This window comes from Hesperophylax consimilis, chromosome 8 (genome assembly GCF_061612785.1).
Source record: "Hesperophylax consimilis isolate HC1 chromosome 8, BYU_Hcon_1.0, whole genome shotgun sequence".
Taxonomy (NCBI): Eukaryota; Metazoa; Arthropoda; class Insecta; order Trichoptera; family Limnephilidae; genus Hesperophylax; species Hesperophylax consimilis.
Window position 1 is genome coordinate 35,159,582 of NC_142843.1, and position 16,668 is coordinate 35,176,249.

General features: G+C 33.8%; 1 protein-coding gene across 1 annotated transcript; it reads right to left on the reverse strand.

Moving 5' to 3' along the window:
- Window positions 1–253: 253 nt before the first annotated feature.
- LOC149421933 (S1 RNA-binding domain-containing protein 1) lies at window positions 254–16,625 on the reverse strand. The gene is made up of 11 exons (XM_089634164.1): window positions 16,436–16,625; window positions 15,211–15,743; window positions 13,903–14,056; window positions 11,837–12,066; window positions 11,492–11,746; window positions 10,213–10,566; window positions 9,749–9,896; window positions 8,205–8,431; window positions 7,866–8,078; window positions 7,442–7,695; window positions 254–2,517 (listed from the first exon to the last, which is right to left on the reverse strand). The coding sequence occupies exons 2-11, from the start codon at window positions 15,741–15,743 to the stop codon at window positions 2,333–2,335; spliced, it is 2,553 nt and encodes an 850-aa protein (XP_089490290.1). The 5' UTR covers window positions 16,436–16,625; the 3' UTR covers window positions 254–2,332.
- Between the last annotated feature and the right edge of the window lie 43 nt (window positions 16,626–16,668).

A 16,668-nucleotide genomic window follows, 5' to 3' on the forward strand; every position in this document is an offset into this window, starting at 1 on the left:
GCTATTAAATCGAATTCATCTTTTTTTCGGTGGCAACATTACAAAATAAAGTTGCTCCTTTAACATGAATGAATGAATGTCAAAATCAAATGTCTTTGTAATCAGATTAAATTACAAACAATGTCTATGCTAATAAAGGAAAACAAAAATATATGAAAAAAAATTCTATTTTTATTACATTCTCAACTTTAGAAAAGTTTAATATATCACATACTAATTCAAAGATACATAATAACAATATTATGTAGGCCTTATAAAGTTACTAATGCAATGAGTTCTTGCAATAATCATTTTTTAACACAATAAATTGACAATAATTTTTAACACAACAAAAAATGTTTATTTTTAATAGAAGTATTATAGAAGAACAGAGATTCATGATAACAAAATAATTGTATAATTCCTAACAAGACAGTGGTTTTGTTTTATTTAACAAAAAAAAAAAACTTTTTACAAATTCAATTATAAGTCAAAAATAAAAAATAAAATCACTTCAAATGATAATATAGTTGTGAAGTAACTATAATTTAAGACCGGAATGATCTGCTTCTCACAGTAATCGATGCTACGTTAGTTGGCCTTAGAGTATTCAGTTATTGATAGCTTCTTATTGTGATGTGACTTATAACAGTCGGTATCAGTGATACCGAAATAAGCACATGGACTCTTGATCCCCCGTCAGTTGATCCCTCAGATACTTGATTCCCACAAGGGACAATTTCTGTTGTGTTTCCCTCGTAAGATAAGTATGTCTTCTTTTGTTATTTGGCGGTATATCATTTGGCGACACGACAATATTGTTAGCAAAAATATTTTAATAGCCACTCAAGATGCCTGCAGACGTATGTATATCGACTTTTGTTATATGGTCATATATCCTCTTTGCATACTTAAATTACCAGTAATACACAAATAACACTGGTCAACACATTTTTTGTCCCTTTAACGAAAGCAGCCAAATCTGACAGGAAATTTCACGCTGATTTCAGATATGTGATTAGTTTTTTTCTATCACGTCAGGTTTTTATGGGTTTTAAGTTTTACTAAAATGTGTTTTAATTCATATTTATTCGTGAGTTATCATTGATTTTTTTTTATAATATGGCAACACTAGGCTCGAATGTTATTTGAATGTCACAAACATGAAAGAGAACTATGAAAACATGAAGCTGCTATTAACAAAAATTAAATATGTAGAATACGAATGGAAAATATGTGGTGATCTAAAAGTAATAGGGCTCCTACTAGGACTGCAAGCGGGATACACAAAGTATTGTTGTTTTCTGTGCGAGTGGGACAGCAGAGACAGGAAAGACCAAGGACTGGCCTACTAGAAAGCAACATGCTCCCTTAGTAAAATCTAAAGATATCTTACTTCCACCCTTACACATTAAATTGGGTTTGATGAAATTTTTTTTAAAGGCTTGTCTAAGGATGGAAATGGCATGATTTACTTAAAGCAAAAGTTTCCTAAGATCAGCGACGAAAAAATTAAAGAAGGAATATTCGTGGGACCACAAATAAGGGAGGTCTTGACTGATCCGAATTTTATAACAGTGTTGAGAACAGTCGAGCTAGCCGCTTGGTCAGCCTTCAAGTATGTTGTCAAGAACTTTCTTGGAAGTCATAAAAGTGAAGACTATATCAGCATTGTGTCTGAAATGTTCATGGCCTATAAAAATATGGGATGTAACATGTCACTAAAAATACACTTCCTTCACTCTCATTTGAATTTTTTCCCCGAAAATATGGGAGATGTCAGTGACGAGCATGGCGAACGATTTCACCAGGACATTGCAGCTATGGAAAAGCGATACCAAGGAAAGTTGAGTCCATCTATGCTAGCAGACTATTGCTGGACCCTGCAGAGAGACTCTCAAGATACTCACAAGCGCAAATCAGGAGCAAAAAAAATTAAATTTAACTAGTTTTGAAATTTTGTTAAGTAAGTACCCGTCATACTATGGAAGAATTATGTAAAAAAACATTGTTAAATAATAAAAAAACCTAACCTATAAAATATTTTTTTGTTTAATTTCGTGTTTATGGATACTAAATACATATAAAAAAATTAGCTATGTTTAAGGGACTGCACTTAAAAAAATAAATGTCGACCAGTGTAATCTGTCGTGGGACCAAGTGTTCAAGGGACCAACTGGCAGTGGGATCAACTGTCCGGGGATCTACTGTCGAGAGATGAAGCATCTCTGCATATCTATCCCAGTGGTGGACATGTTTATATTGGCCCAAGAAGGTAGCACAACATGACTCAATACCCCAAAATTTATTGGTAATAATTTTGAACAGTGAAGGTCTAACAGCTATTGAAGGTCTACATGATTTCATTCAGCTTCAAGGGCAGTCTTTTATCAGTGAGTGTAGGAATGACAGTGACTATGACCCTCTCCCCCAGCTGCGGGGTGCGGAAGCCGTTCATCTGGCTGGTGTGGATGAGGCCATCTCGTCCCACTCCGCAGTCCACAAAACTGCCAAACGGTGTCACATTGCTAACCACACCTGGAATTAATATGATATACTCATTAGCAGCTACTCAAATCTACATTTAAAATAATATGTTAACAGATTTCTTCAGATAAATTACATTATCCAAAATTGATAGAAAATAACTTATGAAACGTTAGAAGATAAAGGGGTGACTTGATTGAGACTTTCAAATTTATTTTATCTGGACATTATAGTTGTCTTGGCATCCAAGAAATCTTCTCCACCAACAAAAACATAAATATCTGTGGACACAAAAAAAAAAAAATAAAAAACCTTTTACATCCAATTCTAGGATTCACTTCCTTTCAAATAGAGTAGTGGATGCATGGAACAAACTTCTAATATAAACCAATTTAAAGCTCGATTTGACTCTTTGGAGAGAAGGATTAACTTATTTTGAATTTAAAATAACTGTTAAATTATTGTGAAATCAGATTTGAGCGCATCAGCAAAATGATGCCTGCTAATTAAATAATAATAATTAATACATACAGTGAAATTCCACTTAACCTTTGGAGTACCAAGTTCCCCGAAACTAATACATAAACAAGTAAATTTTTACGCAGTCTGCAATGCTCTAGCTCAGGGGTGTCCAAACTAGATGGGACCCAGGGCCAATAAAAAAGACTAAATACATTGGTGGGCCGCAAAATATTTATAAAAATAAAATACTGGTAATAATACGTAATATCGTTATTTTATTATCTACTTTTTCATTGATTTGTCTTTTACAATTCTGTCAACATCAACCTCAATACTAGTGGTAGCTAGGCGCAGTGCATGTTTAAGTGAAGTATCTGTCAATGAAGACCTGTATTTCGATTTAATAAACTTCATTGTTGAATATGCACTTTCACAAAGGTAGGTACTGCCCATCATCGAGCCCATTTTTTGCCCGAAATTCGTCAGTTTCGGGAAACGTTCAGCGAGGAGCTTAAAAAAATCAATTCCTGTTTCTGTTCTGCCCTTGTAAAAGGGGTCTGATTGCAGATCACACAGTTCCAATTGATAATCAATCTTCACACTCGCAACTGCGATCGTTAATGGATGAGTAAAGAGAGCTATATCACTCTCAATTTTTTTTAAATCTGCAAAACGCCGCTCAAATTCGACGATTATTTCGTCCATGTATTTGAGGTGGTCCAAAAAATTACATTCTTCAAAATTTTTCATCTCTAAATAATGTTCTTTACAACTTGAAAAAAAAGAAAAATCATTTTGTTGTAGAGACGTTTTGAACAATTTCAGTTTACTTCTGAATCCATTCACATTTCCGTACATGTTGGCTATATTGAGGTTTTTACCTTGCAATTTTAAATTTAATTCATTCAAGTGTTGCGTCATATCAGTTAAAAACGCAAGATCAGCCAGAAACTGAGGATCTCGCATTTTATCTTGTAGTTCAGAAGTGTCAGATGATATCTCATTTTTTAGAAATAAAGGTATTTCTTTTCTTAAGGCGAAAAAGCGTTGCAAGCACTGGCCAGCACTTAGCCATCTGATTTCCGAATGCAATAGTAAATCTCCATAGTTTGCATCGATTTCACTTAAAAAGTCTCTAAATTTTCTATGTGTCAATGCCCTGTTTCCACCTCTAATCAAATTGGTTATCCTTATAACAACTTTCATAGCATTCATTTGACGCAAAGATTTTCCACACAAGGCTTCCTGATGTATAATACAATGCAACAACGGGCAATCAATGCCATTTTGTGTTAGAAGTCCCGCGAATCCTGTCACTGTCCCGGTCATAGCTTTTGCCCCATCGGTCACAATACAAGAACACTTACGAAATCCTCCATATTCTACTATAGTTTTGTTAACCGCTTCAAATATATCACTGCCTTTAGTTGTTCCATGAAATGGTATTAAATCCAGCATTTCTTCCGTGATTGTAAAATCTTTGGAAATGCAACGTATAAAGATTATTAATTGACTGACATCGGTCTGGTCGGTACTTTCATCCAAACATATTGAATAGTATTCGCAATCTACAAAGTAATCACATATTTTTTTTGTAATATAATTACCCATGTCCTCTATTCGTCGCGCCACCGTTTGATGAGATAATGCAACAGATTCAAACTTTTCCGCTAATTTCGGCTGCATAAAGCGTTCAGCCATTTCAACTGCGCATTTTTTTATTAAAACTCCATCACTAAATGGTTTTTTTGCTCTGGCTAATTGTAATGAAACTTCATATGAGGCAGCCAAGCTTTGTTCATTCTCAGTACTTACTTTTGAAAACATACTTGTTTGCTGTATTAGTTTTTTTTTGTACTCAGCCACCATAACTTTTCTTGCTTCACCGACATGTTTTTTATACTTTTCTTCATGTAAAGAAGTATAGTGTCGCTTAACAATATTCTTTACTTACAGATAAAACTTGCATACAAATCAAACACTGAATTTTATTGTTATTGTTGGAGATAAAGTAGTCTAACTCCCATTTCGCATTGAATGTACGATTTTCTTCACTTAACTTCCTCTTCTTTGTAGACATGATGAAAAGTTCAATATACTCAAACACAAAGCGAACAACGTAATACCAAACTTTAAAATAATGTAAAAGTCTTTAATAACCTGAGAGTAACCTTGCGCAATCAAAACTTTCATTGCGTTGAATGACAAGTGACAAACAAATGCCCAATGAACGATGCGCGGTAGGTACCTATTTTGAGTTCGGGGAATTCCCCGAATTCTCGAGTCAATAGTGATGTGAGCGACGTGATCGAACATACCCAAAACGTTTGAATTTCGTCGCGAGAAAAATAGTTTGCTCATTAATGTATTTAAAACTTCGAACAAAGAAGATAATCAACTAAAATCTGAATAATAATTGCTTTCATACAAAATGTGACAAGAAATAAATAAAGTAACTAAGTTAACCCCTCCGACTTTTCGCGAACTTGAAGCTAAAATGTCTTTATCGAAATGTCAATTTCACGAAAACGTTGTGTTATTACCGCCTCACAATCAAAGCTCTATAAATGAAACATTACTGAACGGAGCCGAATAGTAAAAACTGTTTTAGAAAGGTTACAAAATAGGCTTTCAAATTGTTGTATCATAAATAAATATTAACATTTGTAAATATTTAAATTTAGAATGGAAACATGAAAAAATTGTAAAAATGACTCACCTGTAATGTTTTATGTAAAAACGATACTAAAATCACGGATAATGTAAAAAAAAAACACTTATTTCATCGTACAAATGTACAATAAACAATTCTGTCACTTCACTTTTTGACCATTTCATACAAAATATATTTTTTTAAAAATAATTAAACTTGCGAGGCGGGTCGGCACGTCAAACGGCTTTCTTGGCGTCGTTTTACGATTTGGCGGGTAAAATTTGCTTCCACTGAGTAGGTCTTTTTACGGGTTTCTATGGATAACTTTGAATAGAGATGTGAAGTTTCATTCAATACAAATATTCTACTTTTTGTTTTAGGGATGTCACTAGAAGAATAACGGAGTTATGACGATTTTTGTGGAAACACACGCGTTGACGTGTAAACACGCTTATTGTACTTGACTGCTATCGTTATTTTATCGTGTATGTCTGCTTACGTTGCTGACCGGTTAAAGCAATTATTAATTAAAATAAATATAGTTGTGGGTGTATAAACAGTGCGTGGGCGCTTTGTGCCATATTTTTCGTATATCGTGCGCCCGACGCTTTTTCACAATAATACTATCATTTTTCATTCATTATTGCTTTAAGCTTATTTTAAAAATTATTTTGAAGTTTTAGTTCGATATTATTTAAAAGCGTGTTTTTTAGTTTTTTTAAACTATATTTATTTTTCACTTTTTAGTTTCGTATGCTACAAAAGCGTGTTTTTTTAGTTTCTTTAAACTATATTTATTTAATGGTAGTTTCTTTATTACCGACTATGGTTCTAACAGGTAACTTTTATTCCGGAGAGGGAGCCTGAGAAACGGCTACCACTAGGGCCGAGGAAGGCAGCAGGAGAGTTACATACAAGCAAGCAAACAAGCAAGCAAGCAAGCAAGCAAGCAAACAAACATACAAGTGAAGTTAATATAAAAGCGTGTTAATAAAGTATTATTATATGCAGTGGGTACACCTACAGACCTCTTTGTAGTCGGTGTAACCGAACCGGACTTTTTTTTGAAGTCGGTTATAAAAAGGTTCAATGGGCCGCAATAATCTAAACCGCGGGCCGCATGCGGCCCGCGGGCCGTGGTTTGGACAGCCCTGCTCTAGCTGATTCTATTTTCGTAATAACTTACATGTCTTTTAAAATTGAAATTTTTGTAAATTGTACCGTCTTACCAGATGATGTGTTCATACATTTATAAACATTTTATATACAGTGAAAATCGCTAAGTTTGGTTTTCTCGGTCCCTTGATCAGACAACTGTTTTCGTACACATGTGCATGCTCTAATATGATGCAATTTCAACCTTTATGCTTTGAAAACTGTATAGAGGACAAAATCAGAATCGCTTGCGCTAATATCACAGTAGATTTGACTTTTTATTTCATAAATTTAGTCTATATGACAGCTTACGAAATAATTTGTCTATGAACATCAAAATTCATTGCCGTCACAAAAATTAAAATATTTGTTTTTTATAAATTGTAGTATGATGGTCATTATTTCTTTGAAAATACCTTTTGGTTTTTGTTTTCGTGACACATAATAAAATGTACGGTCGTAGGTTGTGGTTGTTAGTCAGTATTGCTTTCCTGTCGTGACACATAATAAAATGTACAGTGGTAGGTTGTGGTTGTTAGTCAGTATTGCTTTCCTGTCGTGACACATAATGAAATGTACAGTTGTAGGTCGTGGTTGTTAGTCAGTATTGCTTTCCTGTTGTGACACATAATAAAAAGATAGCACTAAATAACAATAACAACTGTAAATTTTCATTTTTGTTAAAATTAAAAAATAAAAACTTACCTGTAAGTTTTGCACCTTCCTTCAGCTGGCCTATGTTATTGATGGCCACCGAGTAGATAGGTTTATTATTCCTTAGAGGATCTTCGTGAGGAGATTGGCTCAGCGCTTCCACTATTAGTTGGGCGTCACTCTCTGAACAACCCAGTTTGGAAGACAGGGCGGGAACTCCTACAGCAGAGATTTTGCTTTTAAAGCCTTTCAGAAACTCGTGCGTGCCAATATCTTTCAGTGATAATTTAACTTCTTTGAGCAGTCTAGAATACAAAGAGAAGAGAAGAACAATATTAACTTTTGAAAAAGACATAATAAAATTTATTATCAAATGTTGCAAAAATAATTTTAAAAGTTTAAAACCTATCGATTGTGGATGGGACACCGATATCCTCCATACTAAAATCGATGAAATTTTTTTAAACGTAATTACCTCTTTGCTAAGTCATAGCTCTCAGGATGTATCCAAGTGTTATCAAGTTTATTTTCACATACAGGTATCCTGAGGAAACCGGCGCACTGCTTGAATATCTTTGGTCCTATTCCGGTCACCTTGAGCAGCTCTTCTCGGCTACTAAAGCAGCCTTTCTGTTCTCTGTACTTAATAATGGATTTGACTCTTGTTTCTGTTAATCCAGCGATTTTCCTAGAAGTATGAAATAATAAAAATATTATATTAATAATTAATACCATAATAAACCTCATTACAGAGTTTCAGTGTTACATTAAATCATTTTGTAATTTTAATTTGTTAATAAATTGGTTTGTGTACCTCAGTAACGCCTCGGAAGCCGTGTTAAGGTCTGCCCCAACGAAGCTGGCGCAGCTGATGACGGTATTGTTGAGAGCTTCGCTCAGCAGTTTGGGTGGGACATCATGCTGATACAGACCCACTCCAACGTGTTTGGGCTCCACTTTCACCAGCTCACTGAGAGGGTCAAGGGCCCGCCTGGCTATGGAGATGGCTGATATTAGGTTGGGATCCATTCCAGGATGTTCCTAGGGTCAAATAAACTATTAGTTTCAAGTTAAAAACAAATAGAAGACTGCAAGTCTAACGATTGTCTCTGATTGTGTAATAATTTACTTTCTCTGTGAGGTTGTTTCAGGGAATTTGAACAATTCATCAAATTTCAAAATTCAAGTTCTGTCATTATTTCATCATGGGCCGGTTGTTTCATAGTACTTTGATAACAGGACTTTCACAGAATTTAAATATTATGTTATGTTATTTAACCTCTCAGACAAAGACTTTTATCTACTATGTGTTCCTTTGAGAACTGTCAAAACGTGATAATTTTTGTGTTATTTACGAGTTTCGCTAAAAGCTTCATAACTCACGTTTTGGGAAACGTAGCCTCATTCTAAAAAATGTTTTGGAAAGATTATGAAATCCACTATTGCATTGTGTTGTTATACGTAAATATTTGCGTTTCTAAATATACATTTTATGAAAACGTCAAAAATATGTAAAAATCGCTTACAATTATTTCAAAGCCTTGAAAAATGTACTTTTTTCTGAGTATCATAAAGAAATAACACTTTATATATTGAAGAAATATAATTAAAAACTATTAGTCACCTCAAAATATTAACCGTCCAAACTAAAATATTTTTAATAAATTATTTAGAAACGCAATAAATTATGAACGAACAAGATGACAGATTCAATCGGCTTAGATAATGCAACTCTACGTTCCATAGATATTCTTGAAGACAGACGCGTAGCGTTATTCATTATCGATACTCTGTTTTTTAAATCATGGCAATCCGTATACTAGTGATGGAAATAAATTGATTTTTGTAAAATCTCGCGCGTTTACGTGAAAAGACGTTCTAATGTCTTGACCGCTATTATCATATTTACGTCCTTTGACGTTCTAATGATCTGAGTGGTTAAATGTTATGTATTATTACTATGAAATTAAATTAATTAATTGATTAAAATTTGATGAATCGTTTAAATTCTGTGAAACAACCCGTCCTGACTAAAAAATCTAATTAGGAAAATGCAGAATTTTATATCTCCTACAGTAAATAAGTTCATAAATTTGAGGAGAATCCCTGAATTAAGTATAAACATGCCAATAATTTCACTTGTTTTTTGGCTCTGAACAATTTGCCTAAATGCATACATATTCAAGCTGACATCATACAACCCTAGAGCAGTCTTGCCTTGTGGACTTGTGTTAAAAACCTTTGTATCTTGTTGTTATACGCTTGTATGTATGTATGTGTACTAATAAAGGGTGTATGAAAAAATACTATTATGTACATTAAAACAAATAAATAATACTGATGATACGTTGAAGTCACCTTTGCAGCTTCTGGGCTGCAAGAATAAATGGAAGCACCCTGCTCGGGGACAATGACCATTGGCACTTTTTTGGTTATTCCCCATTTATTCAACCACTGCTCTGTTTCCCGGCAAGCAGTTCCATTGCCCAGAGCAATTACTTCACACCTAAACAACACAACACAGCTTTGTAAAATAATATTAAAAAATTATGAATACATTGAATCAATCTAAGTAATTCAAACAATGGCTTCTTCTATTCGGCTAGTAATCTCATAAGCTGACAAACTCATATACAGGAGGGTGTTCCAAAAAATATAACTATTATTTTTATTTATTTTTTTGTGCATAACAGACTTATATAAAAAAAAAGAAACATAAAATACATATTTACAATGAGTAACGAATGACATTTACATGCCCTTTGAATCCTTCAAGGCTACTGTTAAAAATGTCAAATAGGTAATATTTTGGACCAATTTACTTATGGATATCGATGAGCTGCTGAATTTTTGGAGACTCCCGATCGAAAGCTGCATTCGGATTAAAATTCGGATGCATCACATAAGTATCCATAACTTGTCCCAAAGAATTAATAATTCCTATTTTACACCCGTGCTTAAATCCAGGATCAATCCCCAGGATATTAGTGCCCTTTATAGGAGCAGTCATCAGAAGCCTCTGGAGGTTGGATGCAAATACCGCCACGGATTCCTTCTCTGCCCTCGCCGTCATTTCAGATCTAGCCTGCCGGGACAGCCAGCGTTTTATTAGCCTTTTGTAGGCGTCCGATACAGCTTCTTTTATTAAAGGACCTCGCCATATTCCCAAACAAAACCTAAAACAAAACTTTACTAAATCAATACAATATACATTGGAGGATTTCTTTGTCAAGTTTATTTATTTCCATAGGTCTCATTGTGGTTCTAGTTATTGATCTTTATTAGCATATAAGTATTTTTTTATTAATACAGTAAAACTAATCGCACCATCTTCTGATTACAGGATATTTTGTAATATTTTTTTAGTTCAAAAATGTAAACATATTTTATTTGAGTTAAGCAGATTTTTAACCATTCAGGCTAATTTGTTCACTTTTGGGAACAACTCACATGGTCTCACAGAAATAGTTGTATCTCCCTTATTGTCGTGATGAGAAATATAATATAAGCGGAATTAGAAAGAGAAAACACCACGCTATATATTCAAATCTAGAAATTAACCACAGAAGAACTAAAAAGTACACCACTATGATACCAAAGATTCCGAACGAAATTTGAAAAAAAATGAAACTTGTTATGAATTATTTTTATATGAAACGACAAAAAAGTGAGGTTGACAGAAACATTTGTAGTACATTTGTCTAATAAAATTGCCATTGCGTGCCATTTTTATAAAAAATTTTATGTTTGCATTAAAAAAAAATTTAACATTTAAAAAAATATATGTTTATTTCTAATAATAATATTTGAAAGCATATTTCATAACCTGGTTCCATGATATTTCATCAAAATGACAATTAAACACACTTTTTAAAGGTGATATAGTCATTAAAAGTGATGAAACAAAAACAAGGTTAAATAGTTACCTATGTAACCTATATACTGTCATACCCGGTCAACGTATATATATATATATATATATAATAAGAGTATTCTATTTGATAATAATGTAGACTGATGTATAAAAGGCAATTTAGCTAATATATTATAAAAGATACATAATATGTAAAAGATATAAAATATAAAAAGTAACACAGTCACCTTTCAAGATTATTATAGAACCAATCCGGGATTTCTATTTTTATGGATAAGATTTTAGCTGCTTCTCCTCTGTTCAAAGCCAATGTTTGATGAGGTTTTATGAAGTCAACTCTCACCTTAAAATCAAAATAAATACTGAATTTATCTTCATCCAATTCCCTTTTCTTGGGCAGCTTTGATTTTGTTGAAGTTACATTTTTAGTTTTTGTTATCTTGGCCTTCGTACATGCAACATACATTTTGGTATCAGCCTTTCTGAAAACATTAAACATCATTTACACACTAAAATAGGAACATATGAGATATCTTTATCAAAAATATTTATAAAAATAAAATAAAACTTACAGCATTCTTATTTTTTCCAAAACTCTTGAATCTTTATAAATCATTTCTGCTAAAAGGTGAACAATATTAGTCTCCACCTCTTCGGGAGTTTTAAGCCCGGCTACTTCACCATTACACAAGGATGAAATGTTAACATTACTACCATTCAAAATGTCCAAAGCAGCGGACTCTAATCCAATTTCCCGTGCCCTCTCTACTAGTGTTCCACTTCGTTTTTTCAATGGTTCATACTGAAATAGCATACAAATAATATATGTAATAATAATAATACATAACGAATAAATTAAAACAAGGAAGTAAAGTTTAAGGCCCTTCTTCAGGAATACGCAAGTATCTGATACTCGTGTTGTGTATTCAACTTGTCGCGCATAGTCCGTACACTTCACCGCCATTCATTGTCGAATTCTCAAAACGTCAGAACTAGAATGCTTGCATAACCTCACTCAACCAAACAGTTGATGCAGTTGTCATTTTTATATCTTGCCATTCTTTGTTGACTGTTTTGTTCCGGTAACCAACGTTTTAATCGTAATCAAATGATCGTAAGCAAAAGGTTCATAGGTAAAAAGATCGTAATTGTCATTTGTCATTGATCGTAAATTACTTAAACTATTAAACTGTACATCATCTCAAAAATAAATGATTACACGTAAATTATGTCAAATCTTTTTACTTTATCATGACACACAGACACCACTATTTGCTTATTACATATTTGCCTTATCATCATTGTAACGGACGTTTTTGGCCACATTATTTCTTTTTATTAAAATATATTTACATTTATAAAATGTGCCTACTCCACGACACTGGCGAAATCCTCACTCCCCGCCACTGTTCATTTTGTCCCCGTTTCGGCCGAAACGGCCTGAAAACTCTGACTCCGAAAAGCATCGGTACCGCATCGCGCACCTACCTCTGCCGAGCGATACGATGTGCAGATTTTCCTATGTACAATTTACTAAGAAATAACAATTCATTAAATGTTGCAAATGCCTATTTTTTACTTGTACATCTCCTCGGCGGTAGTTAAATAAACACTATTTGAGATGTGCTACCACTGAGGAGATATTTAAAATGCTGTTTTTAACATATTTGTGTAACCATTTTTGTACAATTATTTTTACCTTTTTGCCTCTACAAAAATCCAGGAACCTCGTAGCATAGTGAATCTTTTCTCTTTCTGAGCGCTATGTCACGGGGGACCTGAGAAAAATACTAACTTAACCATTTTTATAAATTTGATCGCTTCAAGATCATTTTTACACTTTTATTTACAAACTTTTCTTAATTTTTGTCGTATCTTGACAAACTAAAAATCTAGTTGTCAAGGTACACATTATTATAACTGCTATGTAATTGTTATTCAGGCGAGCTTGCAAAATCTTTGCAAACTCCCAAATTTAAGCGTCTGCCTTCGGCTATACTAAAAAAAATATTAAATCAGTTCATCTTTACCACCAAAACAAGCGTTTTATTATCAACAAGTGACTCCTGCCCACCAACTGCCTCACCTCGTCTAGTCTTCTGCTCCAAACCTTCTGGTGTTAACTCATCAAGACCAGCCGGCCCTGCTTAGGAAAACGCCAGAAGCGAGCAGAGACGAAAGCACACCCAGTGCCCAACATTCACCGAGCACCGGGTGCGGGAGGCAGATTGTTCATAAATTTGTACCACTATCATCATCATCGGCCGTAAAGGAGCATTCTCATCGGTTGAAGACACGGTTTGGAACCGGCGCCCAAATCTACAGTCTTGTGCGGACTCCCGTCCAGTACAATCATTTTGCTTACGATCATTTTACCTATATCTTTTTGTTCCTAGCATTGGTCTAAATCGCACACATTGTAAAAAAATTCCTGACACAAGTGACGCCATGTTTAAAGTCTCATAGAAGTGAGCGGAAACAACCCGCTGGCCGCGGGAGACTGGCATCGCCGAAAAGTTTACAAAATGTCAGCAAGGTGTGCCTGTTTACGAACTTCCACGCAGATGTATGACAGTAGTCGCCAAGACACTTGAATGGTCGAGTATCGGATACTTGCGTATTGAAGGGTTTAACTTACCAACAAGTCAAGTTCAGAAATATTCCTAGCGCATATAATAGATTTTTCCAGATCAGGGGTCAACTCGCCACTGTTTCGAAGGGTCTTCATAATAGTGAGAGTTTTTTTCTTCAAGGCACAAACATTATTAAAGCAGTCGTACAGGTCCTGTAAACTAATACAAAAAGACATTACAAATAAAATACACGCGTACAAGAAAAAAATAGAATAATAAACACCAGAGTTGCCGCCAACGAAATCTAAATATTGATTCATTTTATCTGAAAGAGTAAATTTAAATTCAAGCATATTAATTTGTATGTTAACATACTTCAAGCGGGCGAAAAGAGTTTAAAGTTCCGTTAACCACTCGAGAAAATGGATTTTGCTTTGAACTGCTATCTTTGAAAATAATAAATACATATGAATGATTTTTTTTTACACGGTAGTTACCAAACCCAAACTATAAATATACTGTCTGAAATTAAAGCCAACTTTGCCACAAACTGAAGTTAAAGTAAGTTTTGGGCCATTTGGTGATTGTTTTATGTGAAAAATGTATTTTATTCTAAAATAATTGTCAGTTTTCACTTTCGCACAATCATTACGAAAAACTATTTCCACATCTCCAATGCCAAAAGTAAAAGGATTTATTATCCATTCTACAGGTTTAGTAAAGACTTGTATCACACATATACATATTTATAGTTGGGAAAAAAGATTGGTTTACAATATTCATGTAGAATTATCGGACAGCAATGCCTTTAGAGCCATTCAAGTAGGTCCGGCGTAAAAGGTAGAACTACCCTTCCCGCTGGAAGTGTGTTAAGGCCCAGCAGTGGAGATCCATTTGAAAAAAAAAATTATGTTCAAGAAATTTTAATTTGATATTGTAATAAATACCGATATCATAATTAATTTGTAAATGAATCATGAATCCGTTATTCAAATTACATATTTTGAAAAATATTATTTTTACAAAATATGTACCCTACATGAATTTCTGACAAAAGTATTTTTATTTGTTTCTTAGTTTTCTTTGTGAAATATATTCTTTATATTACTATACGGTACTTGCTTTTACTAATAAACATTTGGGGATTTGGTAAGGAGACGCAAATGAAAGATGTGTGCAATATGAATGTAGACAGCTTCTAATTGAAATGTCATTCGCCACCGCTCGCCATTTGTTTAGCGATACTAAATTAATGAAGAATTTGAGCAGTTGTTTAGATTTATATAATATGTTACATGAACTTTACTATTGTCGTCTCACAATTTTGGGTGGTCAAAAACCAAAGGGCATAAAATACTGTAAAATATATTCACCTTTCTGGAGTCATGTTACCAACCATGGACTTGCGATACCTAGCGATAAATGGTATTGTGTTATCATCTTCTATAAGCTGGACAAAATTAGCAGCCACGTCTTGAGAAACGCCAGAAAGATTAGCTAGAACAATGCTTGCATCCCACATTGGAAACACAGAGTCATCCATATCAATATCTACGTCCGGTATGTCATCATCTGCATCTGTGTCAATTGTAATTACTTTCTTCTTCACCGCTCTTTTAACAGGAGCTTTTTTGGTAACTTTTGACGTAGCACTACTTTTTTTCACTGGCTTCTTCTTTTTAGATGTTGATGGTGATTCAAATGTTGTATCAATAACTTCATGTTCAGAATAGTTATCTGAAGAATCGTCCAAATCAAATATACTTATTTCTTTAACAGTTCTCGTTCTTTTAGGAGCACTAACCTTGACATCCTTTTCTTTCTTCATGATCTTCGGCTTAGATATCTCGGAGGGTATTACTGAGGGGTCCTCATTTTTCAGTGTCCTTTTTCTACTGGATTCCATCTGAAAAAGACAATTTTTTATGTATATATTGATAGACTGACATTTAGACAGAATCTACGACAAATAAGTTGTTTATGTTTTCTAATAAAATGTACATAAACATAACTAACTAACCATCACGCCGTTTCCCCGAAGGCGCAGGCAAAGAGGACTGACCGCCAAACAGCTCTGTCTTGGCACACACTCCTTGCTTACATTAATAATCATACATTGTTTCATATACTAATTCTGACTCTTGACATGGCCAGAATCAAGAATTTAAAGATATGATAAACTTGTTGAATTTCGCTGTACGCTTAATAGGCAAATAAAAAATATAAATAGCACTTGCTTTAAACTCAATTACTACAAGAAATAACTATTTATGTTGTGGGAGATGGTAAAAGATGCATTAAAGTTCAATTTTTTCTCAAAGTTAAGTTTGAAGGCTAGGAAATACGCATAAATGATTAAAATAACCTAAACTTACACACTAAAAGCCTATTCTGTGAATGTTTACTTAAATAGTTGTCTCTGTTAGATATTTAGGTTGAAATCAAGTGTAGTTTTTTTTACCAAAGATGTATGTGAACATAATCCACGATTATCGTAAAATAATATAACAGTAAAGTGGGTGAATATCGGTTAACGTAAATATTGATATTGCAAAAATATGTATCGCAAATATTAGCATCAATAAAAACATAATTTACCTTAGAGTTTGTAGAATCAGTAACTAGCCAGGGACATGAAATTATTAAGATAAAATGGATAAAAGCTACAATAAAGTTGTTGCCATAAATAAACCAATCACGTTGTTGCTTTATAAAATTAGGGAAACCAAAACAAAACAGAACACGGGAGTTGAAAAATGTCACTTTCAAACGAAAAAATCAGAAACGGTTTTCGGCATGTTTTCGGTCGTTCAAAAGCAGAGAAGAAAATT